Source organism: Grus americana, chromosome 1, assembly GCF_028858705.1.
Source record: "Grus americana isolate bGruAme1 chromosome 1, bGruAme1.mat, whole genome shotgun sequence".
Taxonomy (NCBI): domain Eukaryota; kingdom Metazoa; phylum Chordata; class Aves; order Gruiformes; family Gruidae; genus Grus; species Grus americana.
This window is the reverse complement of record NC_072852.1, coordinates 208,016,795-208,037,814: the sequence shown is the minus strand read 5'-3', so window position 1 is coordinate 208,037,814 and position 21,020 is coordinate 208,016,795. Positions and strand designations below refer to the sequence as shown.

Sequence of the window (21,020 nt, the reverse complement as noted above, 5' to 3'; positions counted from 1 at the left end):
AGTAGTAAGCTTTGGTATTTGTTTATTTCTGATCTCTTGTTATGTGTGGATTTTATTTCTTGTCATCTGAGATCTTATTTTTCTGGTTAATGTGCCTTTTAAACTTTATCATTATCTCATTTTCATTAATAGCCACAGTGGTATAAAGCTCTACAACGATCTTTCTCAGCATGTACACACCACCTCAGTCTTCTGTCATAATGATGCAGTAGTAGCTTTTTGTAATAAAGATACATCTACCTTTTTTTGCTGAGTGGGGAGTTGTTGTTTTGGAGTTTTTTTCCTCCAATTTCTTTGTTGATTGTAGGAAACATTAAATGAAGGGCAAGCTATTTAATTTTTATAGGAAACCAGTACCTAAGGCTATTGGGGAGGGAAGTAGATAAACTTCATATTTTTAATTCTATGCTGTACCCTTTTTAGGGGGCAGCTTTGCATCTCCTCCATGCTGCTTTGACTTCAGAGAGATTCTGCATAGGTAGAGAAGTTTCTGTAGGACTGCAGAACTGAACTGCAGGAAGAACATTATGTGTCTTTTTACTTTGGAGCTAACTTTTAGTAAATTTGATTTAATGGAACTTCATTAATGCAGAGTTTAAGTTGCCTTATGCATTGTTGTGCCTTTTCAGACTGTCAGGTTCAGGCATGTTCAGACCATTGACAAGGAAATAAAAGATTAAGGTATACTAGTTCCTCTCAGAGCCAGTGAAGTTATCCAAGCTTTTCCCAGGTATGCTCAGCACATTATGTATAGGTTAGTCTGTTGGATGATAGGGGTTTGGTACTGATGTATCTGAAGAAACTGAGTGAGGTTTGACCCTTGCAGTGTTCAGAATGATTAGGAGGAGTGCCTGTATACTTTGATTTGTATCCTTTAGTATGTTTTTCTGTGTAGATGGCCTCTCTGGCTGCCCAAGGGTTTTCTTATTGTGCAAGTTGGATATGAGTGGGGATTAAAGCAAATGGTGTAAGGGAGTGCTAAAGTTTGGGGTTATTTCTGGTGAAGTATATGCAATATTAGAATTTAGAACAGATGGGAGGAGGTCCTATATGGTACAGTTCAGGTAAATTCACACAATCTCTCATGCTGCTGTTCTCCTTGACGTTGTTCCACGTGACATGTTCCCAGTGTATCTGCTGTAGAGCAGATGAAGGCAGTTAACACGTTGACTCTTCTTTCCCTGGTTTTCAGATACTTCTGTTGCTCAATTTGGTGTTGTTGGAAAAGCACGAGATACTGCAGCAGTGCTTTCTAGTTACTTTTGCAGTTCAGGATGTGGTTTATGTTGCTTTCTATTAAAAAAAAATCCAATTGGTGACTAAAAGCTGCAGTTAATATGCGTGTTTGTAGACGATATAACTGCTAAAAAGACACAGTACTATGTAGTACTTCTAACAACCTCAGTAATGCATCTCTCTTTCCATTTTACAAATGCAGGATTTCCTTCTTACTCGTTAGTCTTTTTTCACCAGGGCAGGCAAGAAGACTTTGTTCAGGTTTCCCCAGGCTCTGGTACAATTGCATTTGCAATTGCATTGGATAATAGGTCTGGGTCGGTACTCTGTTTAATTACTGCAGCATCATAACTTCCGTTCCTGAAGTTCTACAATTTAATGCATACCCACCCACGAACAAATGTCCTTTGCTCATCTTCTCAGCAAACATGATTTTAGCTGTTTTTAGTGGAGTTTGCAAACATCGGGGGAGGTTTACGTTGGATACCAGGAAAAGGCTCTTCACTGAGAGGGTGGTCGGGCACTGGAACAGGCTCCCCAGGGAAGTGGTCACAGCACCGAGCTTGACTGAGTTCAAGAAGCATCTGGATAACGCTCTCAGGCATATGCTGTGATTCGGCTGGTCCTGGTGGATCCAGGAGTTGGACGTGATGATTGTTATGGGTCCCTTCCAACTCAGGATATCCTATGATCTGGATTTTCTACAATACATGGGTTTTGTTTCTTTTAAGAAGTTCTGATAATGGCAGATTGAATCAACAGTTCTGCAGATATGTTGGATTTCTGTTGAGGGAAGCAATTGTATTGTTTAAGTATAGCACAGCGTGTCGATTTGATCCATGTAAAGACTAACTGACTATGAGCCTTCTTCCTAGTTTTCATGTTTGTATGGATTTTAATCCTTTTGTCACAGGGCTACGTTGCTGGGAGGGCACAGGGCGAAGAATAGTGATTTTCTTGGAAGAGTAACTGGGTGCCACCTACTGCATGGGGTAAACACTAAGTAATCGAAAGATCAGAGGTGATTAGAGCTGTGGCTTATTCCTAGTTCTGTGTAGAGGGAGGAAACAAAAAATGTTAACTGTCAATTTCAGGGGGGAAAAATCTGGGGCTTTGTCTTGCAAATGCATGACTTAAGCAATTAAAATTCAATGCCTTTTAACTTTACTCTAAATCCTGTGAATTACAGCAAATTACAAGGTCATCTGCATAAGCATGCTTATTTTGAATCCATTTACACAAAGAGCTTATTGAACGTAACTATAATCATAATCTGACGCTCCGTTACAATAACAATTGAATAAAAATTCATAAGATGGAGCTAGGATAGTGTTGTTCATTACAGGATTATTTAGAATATAAGAAACATTTTCTGAAGATACTCCTATTGTTGTTACTTTACCCAGTTAAGAAATATGTGTTTTTACTCTAGAGATATTGTCATAATCAAGTTTCAGTCTCAGAAGCATGGCTGCTAGCAATTGAGGCCTTATTTAGTTAGACCAACTGTTAAGTTACTTAAAGTTAAACTGTAAATGCCATTTTACTGACAAGTGTCACAGAGTTCTTGTGAACTTATTTTTTTTATATGATCTATAAGATATTTATACGATGGAAATACAACCTAAAAATGTTATACTCTTGAGTATTCATAACATTTGTAGAGTTGGGTTTTCTTTTTTTTTTTCTTTTCCATTTTGTGATACATTGCTCTTCCAGTCTTGCCAGATTTTAGTATAGAATTGTTTACTTTTTTTAGGGAACAAAAATAAGAGGTGGGGGGAGATTACAAACCTCTTGATGGAAGTGTGGATGGATTCTTAACTGCAGTGGGTCTACCATGAGATGTAATATTGTGCTACAAGTATTTTTTTTTCAGCCTAAATTGCTTTTGACATTAATTGAAAAATTGTAGCTTTCAATGTAATTCTCAGATCTTAACAGCCTTTAAATAAAATTCTGGAGATTTGGTTGATTAAATGTAATTATTAATTACTGATTTGTTATACATTTTTTAAAAAATAACTGAGAAGACTGAGGTATAATTATACATTCTGGAAGTAACAATATAGGTCAAGCAGTTGGTGATCTGGCTACTGAGGTTTAGTCATGGGGCTTGTCTGTTTTCAGAGCTATAATCAGTGCCTATAAGCGTTTTGGTTAATGGTGATCTATTACAATTACTATGATTTATTGATTAAGCAAGTTAGCAATTTTTAAACAGCATTATAATGAACAAATAAAAATTAAATGCCTGATGATGTGCTTTTATTTGTACATATTTTCTTTTTTTTCTTCTTCCTACTAGTATAACATACATTTGCTTAAGAACTATAAGTTACTGAAGTTCTGTTGGTAAGGCTAAAACTAGTTGCATATCATAGAAGGTGAAGTCTTTAAATTAAAATCCTACAGTCTTTATAAAATAGTGAGAGATAATCAATACTGAAATTTTGTATGCCTCATCTTACGTAGAGATAAGTTTAAGATATTCCCAAGACTTAATGCTGCTCTTTGTGTACATGCATTTGTTTACGGTCCTGTAAGTTTTAAACTGCTCGGCCTATGAAATTTGCTGGTTTAGTTAATGTGGATAGGAATCTTTTTGTTTTTAGGAGAAAGTCCAGGGAAGAGGAAGCTGAGAGAAAATTAATGGAGGAGATGTTAGAAGTACAAAGGCAGGTCATACAGAATACTGAGTTACCTAACCTGGCTACCTCACTACTGGGAGCATCAGGCTGAGCCAAAGAAGAGGGAGGGTCCAGTTGCTCAGTGTTCAAACTCTTTGAGACAAGGTTGAAATGTGGTCATGTACTCAAAACTTTTCACAAAAATACTTTGTATTATATGAATAGACACTTTTCAGTGAAGTTATGGAAAATGCTCTTTTGTCTGGTCAGCTAAAAAATTGGACATAATGGGTTCTGAGTTTTGTAAAGAAAGCCTGTGCTTGAGAAATGTTATTTTGCTGTTAGGTATAATTATATTGTGGATCTGTGGTTGCCCTGCTTTGAGGTGAGCGTGACAGCTGTTGTAAGTGGGATTTGTATTAGTGCATTAAACTCAAGTGCTTTTGAATTAAGGTAATGCTTTTGAAACATGAAGGTAGAGCACTCTGATGAATGTCAGTTTGTGTGGAGGAGTTTGCCTTAGGCTGTTAGATGCTCTCAGTTGTTAAGCCCTCTAGATCTGCCTTGTGCTGATGTGATTTTTGTCAATTATTAAATGTATGTGAAGTTTTAAACAATAGTATTTTCAGGAGAGAATTTGGGGGGGGTGGCGGCTTTCTTTTAATACTAATTTAAGTGTACGGATCACTTATAATCTGTTTAGTTGCTTTGCTAGAGATACTGTTCTCTGATACAGCTGTACTTGTACTTTTCTTCCTAGAATTTTGAAGTGAAAAAGACTCCTGCAGTGAAGCCCTACAGTGCTGTCAACTTTTCTGTTACACGTTATCATATTTCTGAACCTTATGTGGACAGACAAGTGGATGGAGAGCAGGTGATAAACTTCAAGTGTTTGTGATACATCCTTCCATCTATCTTTCTTTATATTGCAAACACTGTCTGGATATCAGCAATTCGGTTTTCTAGAACTTGTTTAAAAATATGGACTTGTATAAAGCAGCCATTACACAACTTACTAATCAGAATCTTAGATGGGGAAACTTGCAAGGTCTGATAAGTGCTCAGTCACTTGCAGGATCACACCTGACAGTCTTTCCCACATGAAAAATTTCATCACGTAAAGGGTTATCAAGCACTGGTACAGGCTGCCCAGGAAAGTGGTTGAGTCACCAGCCCTGGAGGTATTTAAAAGCCATGTAGATGTGGTGCTTAGGGACATGGTTTAGTGATTAGGCTTGGCAGTGCTACGTTAGTGGTTGGACTTGATGATCTTAAAGGTATTTTCCAACCAAAACAATGTTATGATTATATGCAGTCAGCGGTTTCAGCTTGCCAAAATGGCAGAAGTCTAATTTGGGAAAAAGAACGATGCATAGATTTTTGCCAAATGGGAAAGTTTGTTCAAGTTTACAGTACGCTCAGACAAAGGGCAAAGTTAGATTAGAAGAAAGGGGTCACCTGGAAAAGTGAGAGATGGAGCAAGAACTTAGCTTTTAAAGGTGATTTTTAAATTGATGTGATGCTATTGAAAAGTGAACCAAACAATAGTTTGGTTTATCAGTGATGTGACAGCACAATCCAAGTTCCTGTTCTGGATCAGCCTCTTTTTAGACTAGAAAAACTCTCTCAATAAATTTGTTTCTTCAGTGTATTCATGAAGTTTTCATTCATGAAGTTTAGGTTTTCTCAACATTTGAAGGACTAAGCCTAAACAATAAGAGAAGATGCTGTAGTTTGCTCGGCTTTGTAATGGAAAATTCCAAAATGTTAATCTTTGTAGCCTTGCTTATGTGCAATGATTTTTTTTTTTTTACTTGAGTATTTTTTAATTTTCCTGCATTAGTAAGATTTTTCTTATTTAAAAATGGCAGATTGTTTCTGATTTCCCAAATGAGAATAAAAACACTTCTGGATCTATTCTGCTCCCCCTGCTCCTTGTTTAAAACAAAACCATCATGATAGAAGTAGTCTGTAATATCGACTGTATTATTCATTTTGCCTTGTATTTGTAGGAAAAATGACCACTCTGCTATAACAAATAAATCATACAAATAGTTGTCCCTAGTACAACCTGAAACTAGAACACTTTGACACCTCCACTTACGGAATATGTAAATATGGGTATTTTTTTTCAATGGTAAAATACTAGTTTGGTCTTGCTTGCAACCAAGATTTATGAACCTTCAAGGCTGTTCATATGGCATTGTATGCCTTTTTTTAAGTGCTTTTGCTACAGAATTATTCATTTATTTATTGTTACATATGCTTTAAACTACCACCAAGAAATTCATGGGCTAAACTATTGATTGACTGCCAGCCAGATGCTCGGTTAGCTGCTGAAGAAGAAGGGAAGCGTTTGGAGGAGCTACACAGAGAGACAGAGAGGGAGAGAAGAGAGCAACTTGAAAAGGCACATCTCAGAGGAAGCCATGCCTTGAAGAAGGTCCATTTGGCTCAGGTAGGCAAAGTAGTTGTGGCTAGTTTTAATGTCAAAATGATCAGTGTTAAGTTGTAGGTAGCTGGTTAGTAAAGGAATTACAGTTACAGGAGGAAAATTGATGGACTAAATGGAGTTTTCAAAATGCATTTAAAAACCATCAAGCTGTTTGCTTGTTTTGATTATCTGGAAGGAGGGAGAATGAGAGCACACAGATTAAGACCAACCTTTAGAAGAACAACCTTTCATTTTTGTTATCTTAATGTTTGACCGGCTATTAACCAATTGGTAATAATCAAGATAAACTTTTTTATTAGGTGATGAGGTCTACTTTTCCGTATGAGTTTTAATTGGAGTTGATTATTTTGTGCTTCAGGGGAAAAATACTTTATTATTATTATTAAGAAGGCAACAATTTATTTTTGGAAAATTTTTCGAAGTTTTTACTTAGATTGAGGTTCTGTTAGTGTACAAGTCTGGAAATGGTGAAATTGTTTCCTTTAAGAAGTAAAAACTGAATTATTGATAAAGATCTTTGTACCTAGAGGTATGCTCTGAAATTTGTTTTATTGTCTGTTACCTTCACAAGTATTTTTGGAGGCTAGAAATAGCAAAAGCTTCCTGGTTTTCAGTTGAGATATGATTGGCCCTGAATGAGTAACCTGACTGAAGTGGGGAACCGTGGAAATATTACCGATGCTCCTTAAGTTAACAGGAAAAAACCTCAACCAAACTTCAAACAAAGCTTAAAATCACTTTAATATATAATTGTAGTGTGCCAAGAGTATGTACTTCATGCCTTAAAAAGTAGCAATTGCTGAAGTACATACTAACAAAAGTAACTTGTCAAAGGAAGTACTCATTTACCTTATCAAACAGAAGATTTAATTCTGTTGGGGAAAGTGGGTCTACAAGTGTACAGTCTGATGCTTTATTCAACATTAGATCTTCTAGCTAGTATTGATGACTCTTGTGTTTAAAGGTCGGATACAGCCTTCTCCCGAGGAAGCACCTTCTCCCTAGAATAAAATTAACTTTAAACATTAAGGATTAAACAAACTTCATGGTAATCTAATGGAAGTATTTTATCAGTCCTGACATACGGCTGTCTGAACATGAACACTCAATGTTCGTTATCCCTCCTTTATGCCTGAAGGACAGGGAAAGGCTACTGAAAGAACTTGAGCAAATGCAGAATATGGATCGGATGCGCAGAAGACAGATTGTAGCACAGATGCCACCTCAACTTTTTGTGCCTGCATACAAACGCACGGAAATAAAAGAAGAATGGCAGAGAGAGTTGGAGTTTGCATTTGAAGATATGTACAGCGAAGACAGGAGTAAGTAATTTGTTGGAGGTTTCTGAATCTGGTAGCCCAGTAGAGGAGAAGCTGCTGCAGCTGCCTGTTCCCAGGTCCAGCTGGTAGCAAGGCTGTGTGTGTATTCACAGCAGGCACACACGTGAGCAGACTTTCAGTACATGTACACACAGGCCAACACAGAAACCACAGCACTTGCATTAAGCACAAACAGCACAAATGGCCTCATCCTGTTCACTGCTCTGGCTGATCAGGATGAAGGCCTGTTAGTGGGATATATGTCTGTATATACAGTATGGATCTCTCCAGCAGTTGGTCTTATACACTGTAGCTGTCCCCTGCATCCTGTCTCTCCTTGGCACTTTGTGGATCCCCCAGTAACAGGTCTTAGATGCTCAGTCTATCCAGTAATTCATCCTGGACCCTCTAGTCTTCCAGTTACCCCATATGTACACATATGCACTGGCATGCTCAAATGTGTGCTATGGATCACTAAGTGGCTTTAGACACTCGCTCTACCTAGCAGCTGGCCCTCAATCCTTGGTCTCCCCAGTTGCTGGCTCCTGGACATGTGAACCCTCAAGGCCTGCAGCTGCACTCCAGTTGTTGCTACACAGACCCAGTTGGGTATGTGAACGTACACACAGACGTGCACATGCTGTGGATCCCTGTAGTAACTGACCTTAAATAATTGGTCTACCCAGTAGCTGACTCTGGATCCTCTTGTCTCCAGTTGTCTCTGAGACACACGCTCATGTGCCAGCAGGTTTTTACTTGACCCTGAGACCCCATAGTCTCTCCTGTAGCTGGCTTGGATGCTTGGATCTCCTGATCCCTCCACTAGCCAACACACAGATCCCCTGGCCTCTCCAGTATCCAGCCCAGTCTTAGAGCTGCTTGATACCTAGCTGCTAAGGCTCTTACCGTTCTTGCTGGCTAGTTGGGCTTGCGATTTGCTAGCTACTGCATGCTGATACTCATACTGACGTAACATGCACTCATTCTGGTCTCTGCAGTTGTTGGCAGCACTCTGGACACAGGTGCCCCTGTGAGTTTTTGTCCCCACTCCAATTGCTGGCCCTTATGTATCCATATGCACACCTGCATACAAAATAGATGGTCACCCAGGAGACAACTAGAAATGGAATTTAGTGAGAAGATGGGACAGACTATCAGGCACAGCGCATGGCCAGACAAGCATACTGACTGGCCCTTTTATTCCCTTATTCTTCTATTTTTCCTTACACTTGTGCTGCTCCAGAGTAACTTGATCCTTTCCTTTCCCTGCCTTTGGTTCCTCCCCTAAATAAGTGTACAATCCCAAGATGATCTTCCCATGTGTCCCACACCTTGTAAGCAGTAACCCCCTCAATCTCTGGGAGAAGGCCTGTTGACTAGTCTTCTAGGACTTCATGCCTGGATGTGTGATCAGTCATTCTCCTGTGACAGCCCTGTGAGCAGCCAGGTCAGGGCGTGTCTTTTCCCTGATGAAGTTACTGGGATTCTTCTGTGTGTAACTGTTCCTGTGTGCTGCTTTTTGTATAAAGATGAGCCTTTTATCATGTAAGCTTTTATTTTGAAAAACATAGCATATTCTAGTGGAAAATCCTGTAGAATTTCTGGATTTGTAGATGGCTAATGATCTAAACAATTTTAGATCTTCTATTTTGAAAAAAGGTTGGATTAAATCTGTTGTGAAACAAGATACTGATATTTGAACTACTTAGGAATTTCTGTGATGAGCGTAGTCTTGCAATGTTGTTTGCTTTTTATTCCAACGGGTTGGTTTATGCAGTTGTTTTCTTTGAATTAGAAATGAAAGGAGACCTGATTTTGCAGTTTGAGCCACAACCTTTGCCAGCCCCTTCTGACAGATCTCAAGACAATGATCTTGATATCTCTTTGGAGCAAGAATCTGCTTGTGATACTCAACAAGAATTGGGAGAGATGATAGAAGAGGAGGTCTCCAATGAATCAGAAAGTAAAGCTTTTAAACTTTACGTTTACCTTAAACTTTTTGGTTTTATAGTAGAAGAGATTTAGTTTAATATATCAAATAAATGAACTTTAATATTAACTAAAATGTCTTAAGTACTAAAATTCCTTAATGCCTGAAGTATTTCAGTATCAAGTGGTTTGTGATGCTTGTTATGGATGATAATACTCTAATGATTGTTAAGTATATTAGAAAAAGAAGTCACATTTTTATTTTTAAATTAATTTCATTAATATACGGAGAATAATTATTAATTGTTGTAAGAACTACACTGTTAGTAGACGTAATTATTCCTATAAAACTAGTGTAAATTATGGGATGATGCTGGTATGTGAACTTAAGTATTTTTCACTTTCTGTTTTGAAATATTCCAAAGTTAAAGCTTGACTTAGTATGAAAGTCTACTTATTGTATGTCCCTTATGTTCAGGTTTGTGATTGAGTTGCTCCATATTGTGAATAGGCTGCAACAGTTGTGTGCGTGTGTGTGTACTCTTGTGGCATGTACAGGATAATGTGATGTGATTAAGAAGTGTGTTAGTGAACTTTGCTTGTCCAGCTATTTCTACTGCATCCCTTTGGCACAATCCATTTTTGGTCTGTGATGCACTGTGCTGCCTAATACAAAGGAGAGGGCAGGAACATACAGGCAGGCGAGGCAGCAGTACTGCTTATTTCTGCAACAGTACAGTGTAGGAGTAGTCTGACTGTGAAACACTACAACTAGCTTAGCCCTCCTTTTATAGCATGCAGACAAATTACTGCTTCTCTCTTGCAGGTAGGAGAAAATACTCTTAAGCTTTTAAAACTTGGTAATATACCTGAGCTATTTGTCTAACTGTGTAACTAATTAAAAAAAAGATCAGTTTTTTTGTTTTGTTTTTATGATGTCAAGATATTCATTACCTAAAACTCTTAACAGTATATATTCTTTATAGATCATGAAGAAGCAAAAACTCACCAACCTCAGTCAAAACTGGCCTTAAAGAAATTGCTGAACAAGATTAGAAGTCAAAAAGAGGAGTGGACATCAAAAAGTGAGAGAGAGATTCAAAGTGAAATTGAAACTATTGAATCAGGTACAATTGCTAGTGAAGAGAGACCATTATGTGATTTAGAACTTAACTACGAGCAACAGAAAAATACAGTATGTGAAGCCAAAGGTATGTAATACATAGTTGCATCAAAATTTGTTGTGTAGGAGCAAAAAGACTTGTAAGGGTGTACTGTAACAAACTGTTTAATGAATTTTCAGTGATGGTGTTTTGTCATGTTGCCAGTACAATTCTCCTATCTTTGCCTACAGTGTGTTGTGGATTTATTAAAACCCCGAATAGGAGAGGGTTTTGCTGTTATGTCCAACTTGCCCATTAAGATCTTGTAGAGAAAAGATGTCCAAAATACCTTTCTATCTTTTAAATCTTGCCTAAGTTGTTGTCACACTTGGTGTTGCCATGCTTTAATAGGTGTTTGCCTCTAGGGGTAGAATTCTCAGTGTAAAATTGGGCATTGAAGTTCTGTACCTATTGAACTGGAAAAGCCAGATGCTTCAGAGATTCATAGTGAGAAACACACAAGACAAGCATGAGCTGATGTGTCTGAAGTCATGGGGGTTTTTTTTCTGCTTCTAGGCACCATTCTGAAAAGTCTCTTTGTAAAAGTGGAATTTTAAGCAATTAGATGTTCCATTTTGTTTGTAGCCAAATCATTTTGGGGTTACTTCTGATTTTGATCCTTTGTGCTCTTTTGGTTATGCTAGTTCTGAAATTCATGAACTTGTATGGTAAGTGGGATTTCTGAAGTCTATTAAAGTGATTAAGTTGTGGCAGAGGTTTTTTCTTTCATAGGGTGCTTGTGTTTTTTTTTTAAATGAGATTAAGCAATATAGTTTAATCGTGTACATGGATACACCAGCATAATTCCTGGGGATTGTAGAGTGTAGCATGAGTGAAAACATGCCTCTGGGGAAAATGCGCTGCTATTTGAAGCTGATGGTACAGGATGAAGACTTGCTTTTTGCGCAATAGCCAAATGTTAGATTGTTTGCCCAGAGAGTGCCAGTTTTATACCCTCTTTGTTCTGAGAGTTTAACGTGTGGCTTTTTATTCCTCAGGATGATTTTGCTATTAGGCTACCAAGTAATTTGGGTAGAAGCAATCTTCAGTCCTGTTGGAGCTGAGCCATTACTGTATAGTCAAGAAAGACACATGATGAAGGGCCAATAAAGGCTTAAATAATACAAAAAACTCATTTTCCAGCTTAGAGACAGGCAGAGTAATGGGATGGAGATGGTAATCTTTGCAAGAGCAGCTTATACATTTTGTTTAGAGAGGTTGCAAAACTGTAAGGCAAGATGTAAAGAAGATCCAAGGCCCTTTCTGACTGCAATTACAGTTAAATAACATGTATATTTTAGACTCTGTGGAAATATTGGAAAATACAGTTGCAGCTGAAAATTCAGTTCTAATCCATCCTCAAGAACAAGCAACTAAAATTAGAATGGACGAGGAGAGACAAAAGTGGGTAAGTGTGTGTGTCTATTCCTGTCTCAGTTATGGTGTAAAAAAAAAAAAGTGATTTACATAAGACTTTAAAATTTTTCAGTTTATGTAGCAGCTATAGATATTTTTAATATGCTTGTAACAAACTTTTAGTGTAACATTTTCTATACTTAGCTTCTGTGTATTAACTTTTTAAAAATTACTAAGCTTGAGCTAGAATTTAGAATAGAGCAGAAAAAAGCCAGTTTCTTAAAATCTAACAAGTGCTATAGGCAAGGGATGCCACCCTATCATTAAACGAGAATCTCAATTGTGGATTAATACCTTTTGCTTTAGAGAAGATGTAGTCAGCAATACACAACTCTGTAAAAATCTTACTAACCCTGTGTAATAACATAGTAAGGTCTGTGGGATTGTGTTCTGAGTGACAGGAAAAGCTTACGAACCTTGAGGTTGGGTTTTTCTGGGTTTTTTTTTTGTTTTTTTTTTTAAATAAACTAGGAAACATGCAAAAAGTCTTTTGTGTCTATGGGAATGCTACATTTATTTTATTTAGAAAATAATAACTTTGTGTATTATCTCATATGTATTGTGTATACCCTTCATTATATTTTCATTTTTGTTTTATCTTTAGAGACCTCACAGCTGTTATGTGGTGGTTTATCAATTTAAAAAAAAAAAAAAAGTTGAAATTTGGGTCTTAGTGCAGCTTTAAATTGTAGAGTTAAAGTTCAGAAATTCAGGAAATGAAAAGTTGATGAAATAATAGTGGTTTGGGGGGGGGAGGGCGGGGAAAGCAGTAGATCCTCTGTGGCAGTGTGGTTACTTTCTTTAACATTCATTTTCTCCCACTTTGCCCCTGCCCAGGTGTGTATATTGCTCCATCCACATCAACTGCTCTTAGGTGTAGCTTTTTCTCAGGTTGATCTTCCCAACATTCCCATTCAGACAGTCAAGGGCCGCTGTCTGATTCATCTTTGCCAATACTTTGAAATTTTTCTTCACTTCCATTCTAAAAGTATATAGGGTGTTGCTGCATGTGGATCTAAGTCATTTGTAGCAGATAGGTACATGGAAAGAGAATAAAAATAAACAAACCACTTCAGAGATTTATGAAGTGCGCTTAAAGTGGTTATACATTAGCTGTTTCAGAAGTTTTGTAAGGCTTGAATTAACATTTAAATGTGGTGAACTCTTGATGAAAAGCTTTATAAAATGCAAAGTAGATTTCTGAATTCAATTTAAGTGAAAGGCCTTCTTTTGCAATGTCTGGAAAATGATAATGTATCTTGAATGGTTAGGTTCTGATTTTATCCATTCTATTAATTTGAGAACAGATAATAGTGCAATAGTAAATGGATTTAGGGACTAATAGATATATGCAGCCAGTAAAACAAAATTATTCTTGTAAACTTTAGAACTATTTTTAAAGGTCTGCTCTGGTTTTGGCTGGGATAGAGTTAATTTTCTTCCTAGCAGCTGGTACCGTGCTGTGTTTTGAATTTAGGATGAGAATAATGTTGATAACACACTGATGTTTTAGTTGTTGCTAAGTACATTAAGTCAAGGACTCTTCAGCTTCTCCTGCTCTATTGACTGAGAAGGCTGGCGATGCACAAGAAGCTGGGAGGGGGCACAGCCAGGACAGCTGACCCCAGCTGGCCCAAGGGATATTCCATACCATATGAATGACGTCATGCTCAACATATAACTGGGGGATTGGCCAGGGGAAGGGGAGGGAGGGGACGGACGGACAGGGACACAACCGCTTCTCAGGGACTGGTTGGGCATTGGTCAGCAGGTAGTAAGCAATTGCATTGAGCATCACTTGTTTTGTGGATGATGATGACTATTATTATTATTATGAATTATTCCTTTCCTTTTCTGTCCTATTAAACTCTCTTTATGTCAACACATGAGTTTCACCTTTTTCTTTTCTGATTTTCTCCCCCATTTTGTTGGGGGATAGTGAGCGAATGGCTGTGTGGTATTTAGCTGCCTGTCAGGTTAAACCACAACAAGGCCTCTTGCAATTGGAATGCCTGTCCATAAACAATAAAATTTCTGCTATAAGTTGAAACAAAGTTTGGTGTGTGGTGGCGTGTGTGAGGGGTCTTTGATTTCTTTGTCATTCAGTTCTGGAGATTCACTCTCATTTTTCTTCTCAATAGAATGAGCAAATAGAGCAACAGAAGCAGGAACAGCTAGCCTTGCTTAAACAAATTGAAGAAGAGAGAGCACGTTTGGAGGCTGATTTTCTGAAGATTCAAATGCAAACCTGCTTGGAGGAGGCTAAGAAAAAAAAAGAGGAGGAAGAGCAAGGTCAGCTGGTACAAAACCACAGTGTTCCTTCTACAGATCAGCAGAACAAAGTGGAACATGAGGTGAAGAATTGTAGAAAACTGTGTGTACTTTTTAAATTATCTTTATAATAAAAATCAAGAGTGCTATTTGCCAATTTTAAATTATATCAGTCAAGACAATAATTTTTTATTTCTTAGGCTATGAATCAGCAGTTCATACATACAAAAGCTTCCTTTTGTCTAATTTAGAAGCTTTTATTTCACATGATATCACTGGACTTTGAATATTGAATTGTCTTTGCATAGTTCCAGAGAAAGCATGTTTAATCAGATTTTACTAACAGGTATTTTAAATAGTCATATGATTATGCAGGTACACATATCCTTTTTCAAGAAGAAAAAAAACCAAGAAAAAACCCACCTCTACATTTTTGTCTGTCTAAATCTTAAACAGTTACTTAAAGGAGAGGAATTTATTGAGAATGTTGAAGGAAACTAATCTTTTTTTTCTTATTTTTTTTTTAATCTTGAATCATTTGCACAACCTGTAATCTCCTGAGAATCTGATTGCCTTGAAAAAGCAGCTGCGTTGGATCATTGCTCCCCAAATTTGCTGCTGGGTACATTTACCTCTTTGAGCTAAACTGCTGTAAGCACCATTGACTTTGGCAGTGTACGCTCCACTTGCCAAGAGAGACTGTAGCTATAAGCCATCTGTTCCAGAAACTGCTTTGGCTTCAGTGCCTCTGGCTGAAATCTCACAGGCTTCAAATGGTGGTACAGAGTGGCTTTGGGAAACTTAGGAGATAGAACATAGAGCTTAAGGTTGTTGCGTTAATAGTTTTCTGTGAGTTGTTTGTATATATGCACTTAAAATAATTTTATTTTTATTAGACCGGAAGTACTACTGTATCAGAAACCAGGAGTCCTAGAGAAGACAGCCATTTACAGATGATTCGTAATTATCAACAACGCCTTCTGCAGCAGAATAGGTAAATTCCTTTATGTAATGCAAGTCTGAGTTGCTCGTTTCAAAATAATTTGAATTGCTTTGATTATTGAAATTGATGTTTATCTTTGCACCACTCTGGAAAGATCATGTTTTTGTTCTGTTCAGGCTGCACAGACAGACCATTGAAGAAGCTAGAAAGCGACTGCAGGAGTATCAGAATAAACTGAAGCAAAGATACTTGTCTACTTCTGCAACATCTCTGAGCTCTGTGGACACAAAATCAATTAATTTAAAGCCTGTCTCAGAACCACTTCTACAGAGGCAAGGAATGCAACCAAGGCAGTACCAAACATCTGAACAAGTTCATGCACGAGAGTATGCACGGTCACTACCTGTGTTTTCAGGATCATTGCGTGTGTTGGAAAAAACAGCTTCACAGAAACATGAAGAGCAAATGCATAACACTTGTCCTGACAGACATGTGCGGTTTTTAGAAACATTGAAATTGAAGCATGGAGAGTTTCACTTGCCACGTGGCTGTCCTTCGCAGGAACAAGTGGGAATGTCGGAAACCTCCTGTAATCACATCAGAGAACCAGCTCACGTCCAGTTACCGTCAGGGTTAGTCATCAAAGATATCACTGCAGTAAAAACACAACCAGCAGCACGTGTACAACAAGTTAGATTTGTTTTGCCTGCAGAAGATTCCTCTGAGCCTTCAGAAACAGTGAAATTTACAGAGTCACCTAAGAAGGCATCTAAGCATCAAACAGAGACAGAAGCTGGAGAAGAGCCTCCACTTAGGACACCCCTCGTGCCAGCAACAAAGGGATCTCCTATAGTTCAGGCAGCCTCCATTGATTCTTTGGTGTATCAGCAGGGATCTGCAGAGAGCACCGTCAAAACAAGCCTTGAACAACCTCTCAATCTTTCTGAACCTGTGACTTTATCTCATGAAGAATCTAAAGCCCAAGGTGGTGAGAAACTCTTGATATCAAAAATGGGAGATGTGTCTTTGTTAAATTATTCTGGTATACTGAATTTAAGGGACAGAGTGTTGGCTTCATCAGAAAGCATCCAAGCTCAGCAGAAGTATTTGAAAGAATTGCAAGAGCAGCTAGATGCGCAAAGAGAAGCTCTTCTTTCTAGACAGAAAATACAAGAACAACTACTTTTACAGAAGCAAGATAAATTGAAGGAACAGATGCAGAGACAGCAAGAGGCTTTGAAAGAATTTCTGAATAAGCAGGTAAGCTTTATAATTGCTTTGCTAGTAGGTGATCAAACTTAAGAATGAATGCTACCAATTAGCAAAGTATCCCATGGAGTATTGATGGTTTTAGGTGATTTACCATAATGAAAATTGTAATTAGGACTTGTGATTTGTAATCAGTAGTTCTTTTCTGTAAGCCCCAAGAGCGTCGTCTTCTTCAGTCTAACAGAAATAGTATGAACTTCTGTGCTTGATCTCTGAACATAATGTCTATTGAAATAGTTGTGTTGTCTGAAAAATCTGCAGGTATAGTTTTCTTCAGCTCTAGAAATGCAGCTGTATGTGTAAAGCAGCTCTTGAATTAAAAATAATTAAGCAGTACCCCAAAGGCTATCGTAAGCATTTTGAATAGATTATTTTTTTTAAGTTTTTGACTTTCTGTGTGTACGCATTAGGAAATTGGTTTGGCTGCTGCACTCTTGACTTGGAATTTTGCTTGGTTTTGGGTGACAGAAGAAAAATCCAAGTTTATTTTTGAGTTTCTAAAGAAGCCCCTTCTACGTTTTGAAAAATTTTTTTTTTTAGACAGAAGCCATCTTAGGAAAAAACCTGTTGCCTAGAGTCCAACAGCTAAAGTTCCTGAATTCAGGGCCTGAAAAACTAAAAGAGGACTTTCAGGAATTTTTCCTGTTAAAATACTTACATGTCCAAATGTTTTTGTAAGCTAAGCAAGTCTGTCCAGCACCTTGCATACTTGAAGTACTTTCTCAGTGTTCAATATTGTCCTACATGGAATTCACACAAGAAAATGCTGGTTTGATAAATGAGTATAAATATAAACTTATAAACAGTTTGTCCCCCCGCTTTCTAAGGTGAGACATATCGGCACAAATGAAGAAATGACAGAGGCACAAAAGTCTGGCTGGATTAATAGGACTGACTTTTTCCAAGTCTCAGAAAACTACCAGCAAGAGAATTGTGGCAGGAGTAAATTTCACAGAAGTGAAATGATTTCACAGTGCATTGGTCCAGCTGAGCAAACTGGTAAGGCCGTATAGTATTTTTTCATTATAGTTTTCTTCTCATTTTGCAGCAGAGAGAGAGTTCTTCCATCTCCCCAAGTTAATTTGAGAGATATTCGTATCATGCAAAACTTTGTTTTACAGAATTGTCTGAGAAAGTTCTATGTCGAGAACAGAAATGGAGATCTTCCAAACCACCTGTGGCAAAAGTCAAGTTAGGGCTTGATTTGGAACAACATGAACTTAGTGTTATACCAGAGGTAGACACACCGAAGAGTTGCAACATTTCTTTTGCAGGTATATTATATGTATATGGATGTAAAATATATAACAAATACTGCTGCTCCTGAGAAATACAGATTGGAGGAAATTAATCTTTTCTGAAAAGTCTTTGAGATGATTGATCATGAAATAATAGCTGATATCGTTGCCTTTTTTTAAGGTATAACTGCAAAGTGAGTTATATTTGAGAAAAGCTTGTCCTGTCAGTGTCTGTCTAGAAAAAACTGAAACAAAAATTCCCCAAGAAAAAAAATTTCCTGTAATTCCATGACTTAAGTTCCCCATTGATTTTTCTGTTGGGCAGGCTCTGTGTTAATAGACAGTTGTACAGTAATTGTAAAGAGAACCATCAGAGTTGATGGAAGGTGTTTAGAGGTTTAGCTTTTGAGCATACCAAAAAAGTCAGCGGGAAACCTTTTAAATAAGGAGTTAGTATTAAGTTTCTACGAAATTTTTAGACCATCTTTTTAGGGTTTTTTTTTCCAATTGCAAAACACTCTTTAAAAAAAAAAAATTCAGAGGCTCATCTTCATTCTTCCTGAGAAAAATAATGAAGTATTTCATTCAAACAGCTGATATGGGACACTTTTTAATTAAAGAAAAGTAACTAATGCTGGTCAGCATCAGTTTATGCAGAATAATTCTTGTTGGACCAATTTGGTGTCTTGATTAGACAACAAGTTTTGTTGGTGAAGGTTTTGATTGAAGAATATATTCCTAAAAGCACTTGCCTTAGTGTTATACATCTTAATTTAAAAAAAAAAAACAAAACCAGACCAAAATACATACCAAAAGGTTTCTGTAATAGTATCCAATGGAATTCTAGAGCAGGAAATACTCATTTGCTGTGTAATCCCATTATGATCCACAGGTGATTTATTCCTATATTATCTAACCATTGGTCATAGTAGATAGTAAAAAGTTGGACTTCAGGGGTTTTTTTTGTTGGATTAGGTGGCCACAAAGGGCACTTATGTGGGATGGGTTGGGGAGAAAAGAAATCTTTAAGCCAGAGTAGAGAAGTTTTATATTGCTTCTGGATTTGGAAAATTTACTGGAAGTCTTTGTGGATTTGCTGTATGGAAAAAATTTGATTTTTTTTTTTTTAAAATTTATTTTTAAGAAATATTTTAGTTGAGTTAGGAATTATTTTTTGAGAAGTCTATGACCTGTATAATCCATAAACTGCGTAATGCAAAGTTTTTTTTACTGACCTGATATGGCTAACTTTATTAAAATGGAGCACTGTACAAATTCAGCAGGTTATTTCTGTAGAATAGAATGTGCACCTTAATGTTTTTCATAAAGTACAAACCACTCGATTTCTATACCTAAACTGATTACAAATGTTTTAAATTCAGGTAAAACAGATTCTGTTTGTGGAGAATCTTCTCCCATTTCCACCATTGGGGAGTTTCCGTATGTGAAACATTACAGTCATGCTCTTCATGAAGAAGGCAGATCACCTTTGAACATAGCAAACTATGAGGAACAGATCTCTACTAGAAGTCCAAGGCAAAGTAAACAGTCAAGTAGATTATTGCAAGAGGTGCTGCTGATGACTGCTGAAAATTCATATGATTCAGGTGAGGAAATCCTCTTCCTTCGAGGAATTATGTGAATACCATTTTGCACTGCTAATTTTACTGCTACTTACTTGTAACATATGACCTGACTTGTTAAAGAACATGCAATGCTATTTAAATACTGTTTAAATTTCAGTGTAAAAAAGGGCATTTCAATAAGCATGTGTTTCAGAATGAGCTTTTATATTTTTTTTGTGTGTGTGATCCATTACTATTCTAGCAACAAAAGTCCACGCTGCAGTAAACTTCATTGCTGGTCAACAGTTTCTCATCCAAGGCATGTGCTTTGTTTCTGCACCTTGTAGAATTGTCTGTAAAGGAACTCCTTTGTTGCTCCCTGATTGCCCTGCCCTTACTTGCAGAATCCCACGAGTGCATAGGGACCAGACTGCTATAGAAAGCCACAGTTGTGGCCAGAAAGACCAGAATTACAGTAATTAAAAGTAAATAAAGGAAATTAATGCTTATAAAGAACTCTAGAGTGTTAACATGCTAATGTCCACTGAGAGATCAGTGTAGATAAGAAATTGCTTAAAAATACAGTTGAGACAAAAAAACTAGAAGGCTAAGCATTACCCATAGCTCAGAGAAACAACTTGGAAAGAATCAGTTGTTAGTTATGACAGAAATAAAAATAGTGTGCTAATGTAAGGATTACTGTAATTCTGGTCTTTTCTGTTCATCTGTGAAGAGCTTTTATTAGAGATCACACCTTTGAGGACAGATTGTGTCCATATGTGACAAAGTTGGTTTGATTCCATAAATTAAACCAAGTTGTTTTCATTATTAAAAAAAAATTATTGTTTTTGTTATAAAGTGGTTTGTGAATGTTCAAAATAATTTTGTTACCAGGTTGTTGAAATCTACTAAGCATGTTATGGGTAGCTTGAGTAGCTTATAAAAGGATAAAGGTGACTTGTCTTAGGTAAACAAAGAAAGTGGGTTACTAAGAAGTTTTTCAAGAGATTGGACTAACAAGTCAGGGATGTCAAGATTTTTAATTCCTATTATTTTTCCCTGCCTGTACAAATTTAGCTTGTCTCTCTAGTCTTGGAATAATGTTAATTCAAAGGCTCCAGTACTTTCAGTTACAATGCACTCACTTCTCTTCGAATTTCCTGTAGATAGAAATGCAGTTTATCCTCACTATAATTGAGAACTGCTATGCCTGACTTGCTGGGAACTGTTACACAAAATTCAGAAAACATTGACTAAAGCAGTTTGAAGCTTAGTACAAGATGACAGCATCTCATGGTCCGAACAGTTTTCAGTATCCATCTAAAATAAATATATTACTAGAGCTGCAAAGGAGTTTTCAGCAACTTTGCTACCTTATATGTACATCTTTGTGCACAATACAGCTATGTAGTGTGCCCCTTCTGGTTTTGCTAGAAATTTTACCGCTGCCCCAAATCTTAAGATAACTTCATTTAGTTTGTGTAGAGACATCCTTTTCAATTCAGTCAGGATTTACTAGGAATTGAAGTTGTTTTGACTAAGTACATATAAGCTCATTTTTTTTTTCAACTGCTTTGTTTAGTTAT

General features: G+C 37.1%; 1 protein-coding gene across 3 annotated transcripts in view; it reads left to right on the top strand.

Moving 5' to 3' along the window:
* Positions 1-21,020, top strand: part of CEP295 (centrosomal protein 295) — a 44,905-nt gene that overhangs the window by 5,838 nt on the left and 18,047 nt on the right. For all 3 annotated transcript variants that reach the window (XM_054818079.1, XM_054818084.1, XM_054818071.1), the window contains exons 6-17: positions 4,627-4,740; positions 6,184-6,324; positions 7,460-7,643; positions 9,436-9,603; positions 10,556-10,780; positions 12,034-12,140; positions 14,290-14,502; positions 15,316-15,413; positions 15,539-16,622; positions 17,459-17,630; positions 17,753-17,905; positions 19,252-19,476. In XM_054818079.1, coding sequence (XP_054674054.1) covers positions 4,627-4,740; positions 6,184-6,324; positions 7,460-7,643; positions 9,436-9,603; positions 10,556-10,780; positions 12,034-12,140; positions 14,290-14,502; positions 15,316-15,413; positions 15,539-16,622; positions 17,459-17,630; positions 17,753-17,905; positions 19,252-19,476 — 2,884 coding nt within the window. The remainder of the gene's footprint in view (positions 1-4,626; positions 4,741-6,183; positions 6,325-7,459; positions 7,644-9,435; positions 9,604-10,555; positions 10,781-12,033; positions 12,141-14,289; positions 14,503-15,315; positions 15,414-15,538; positions 16,623-17,458; positions 17,631-17,752; positions 17,906-19,251; positions 19,477-21,020) is intronic.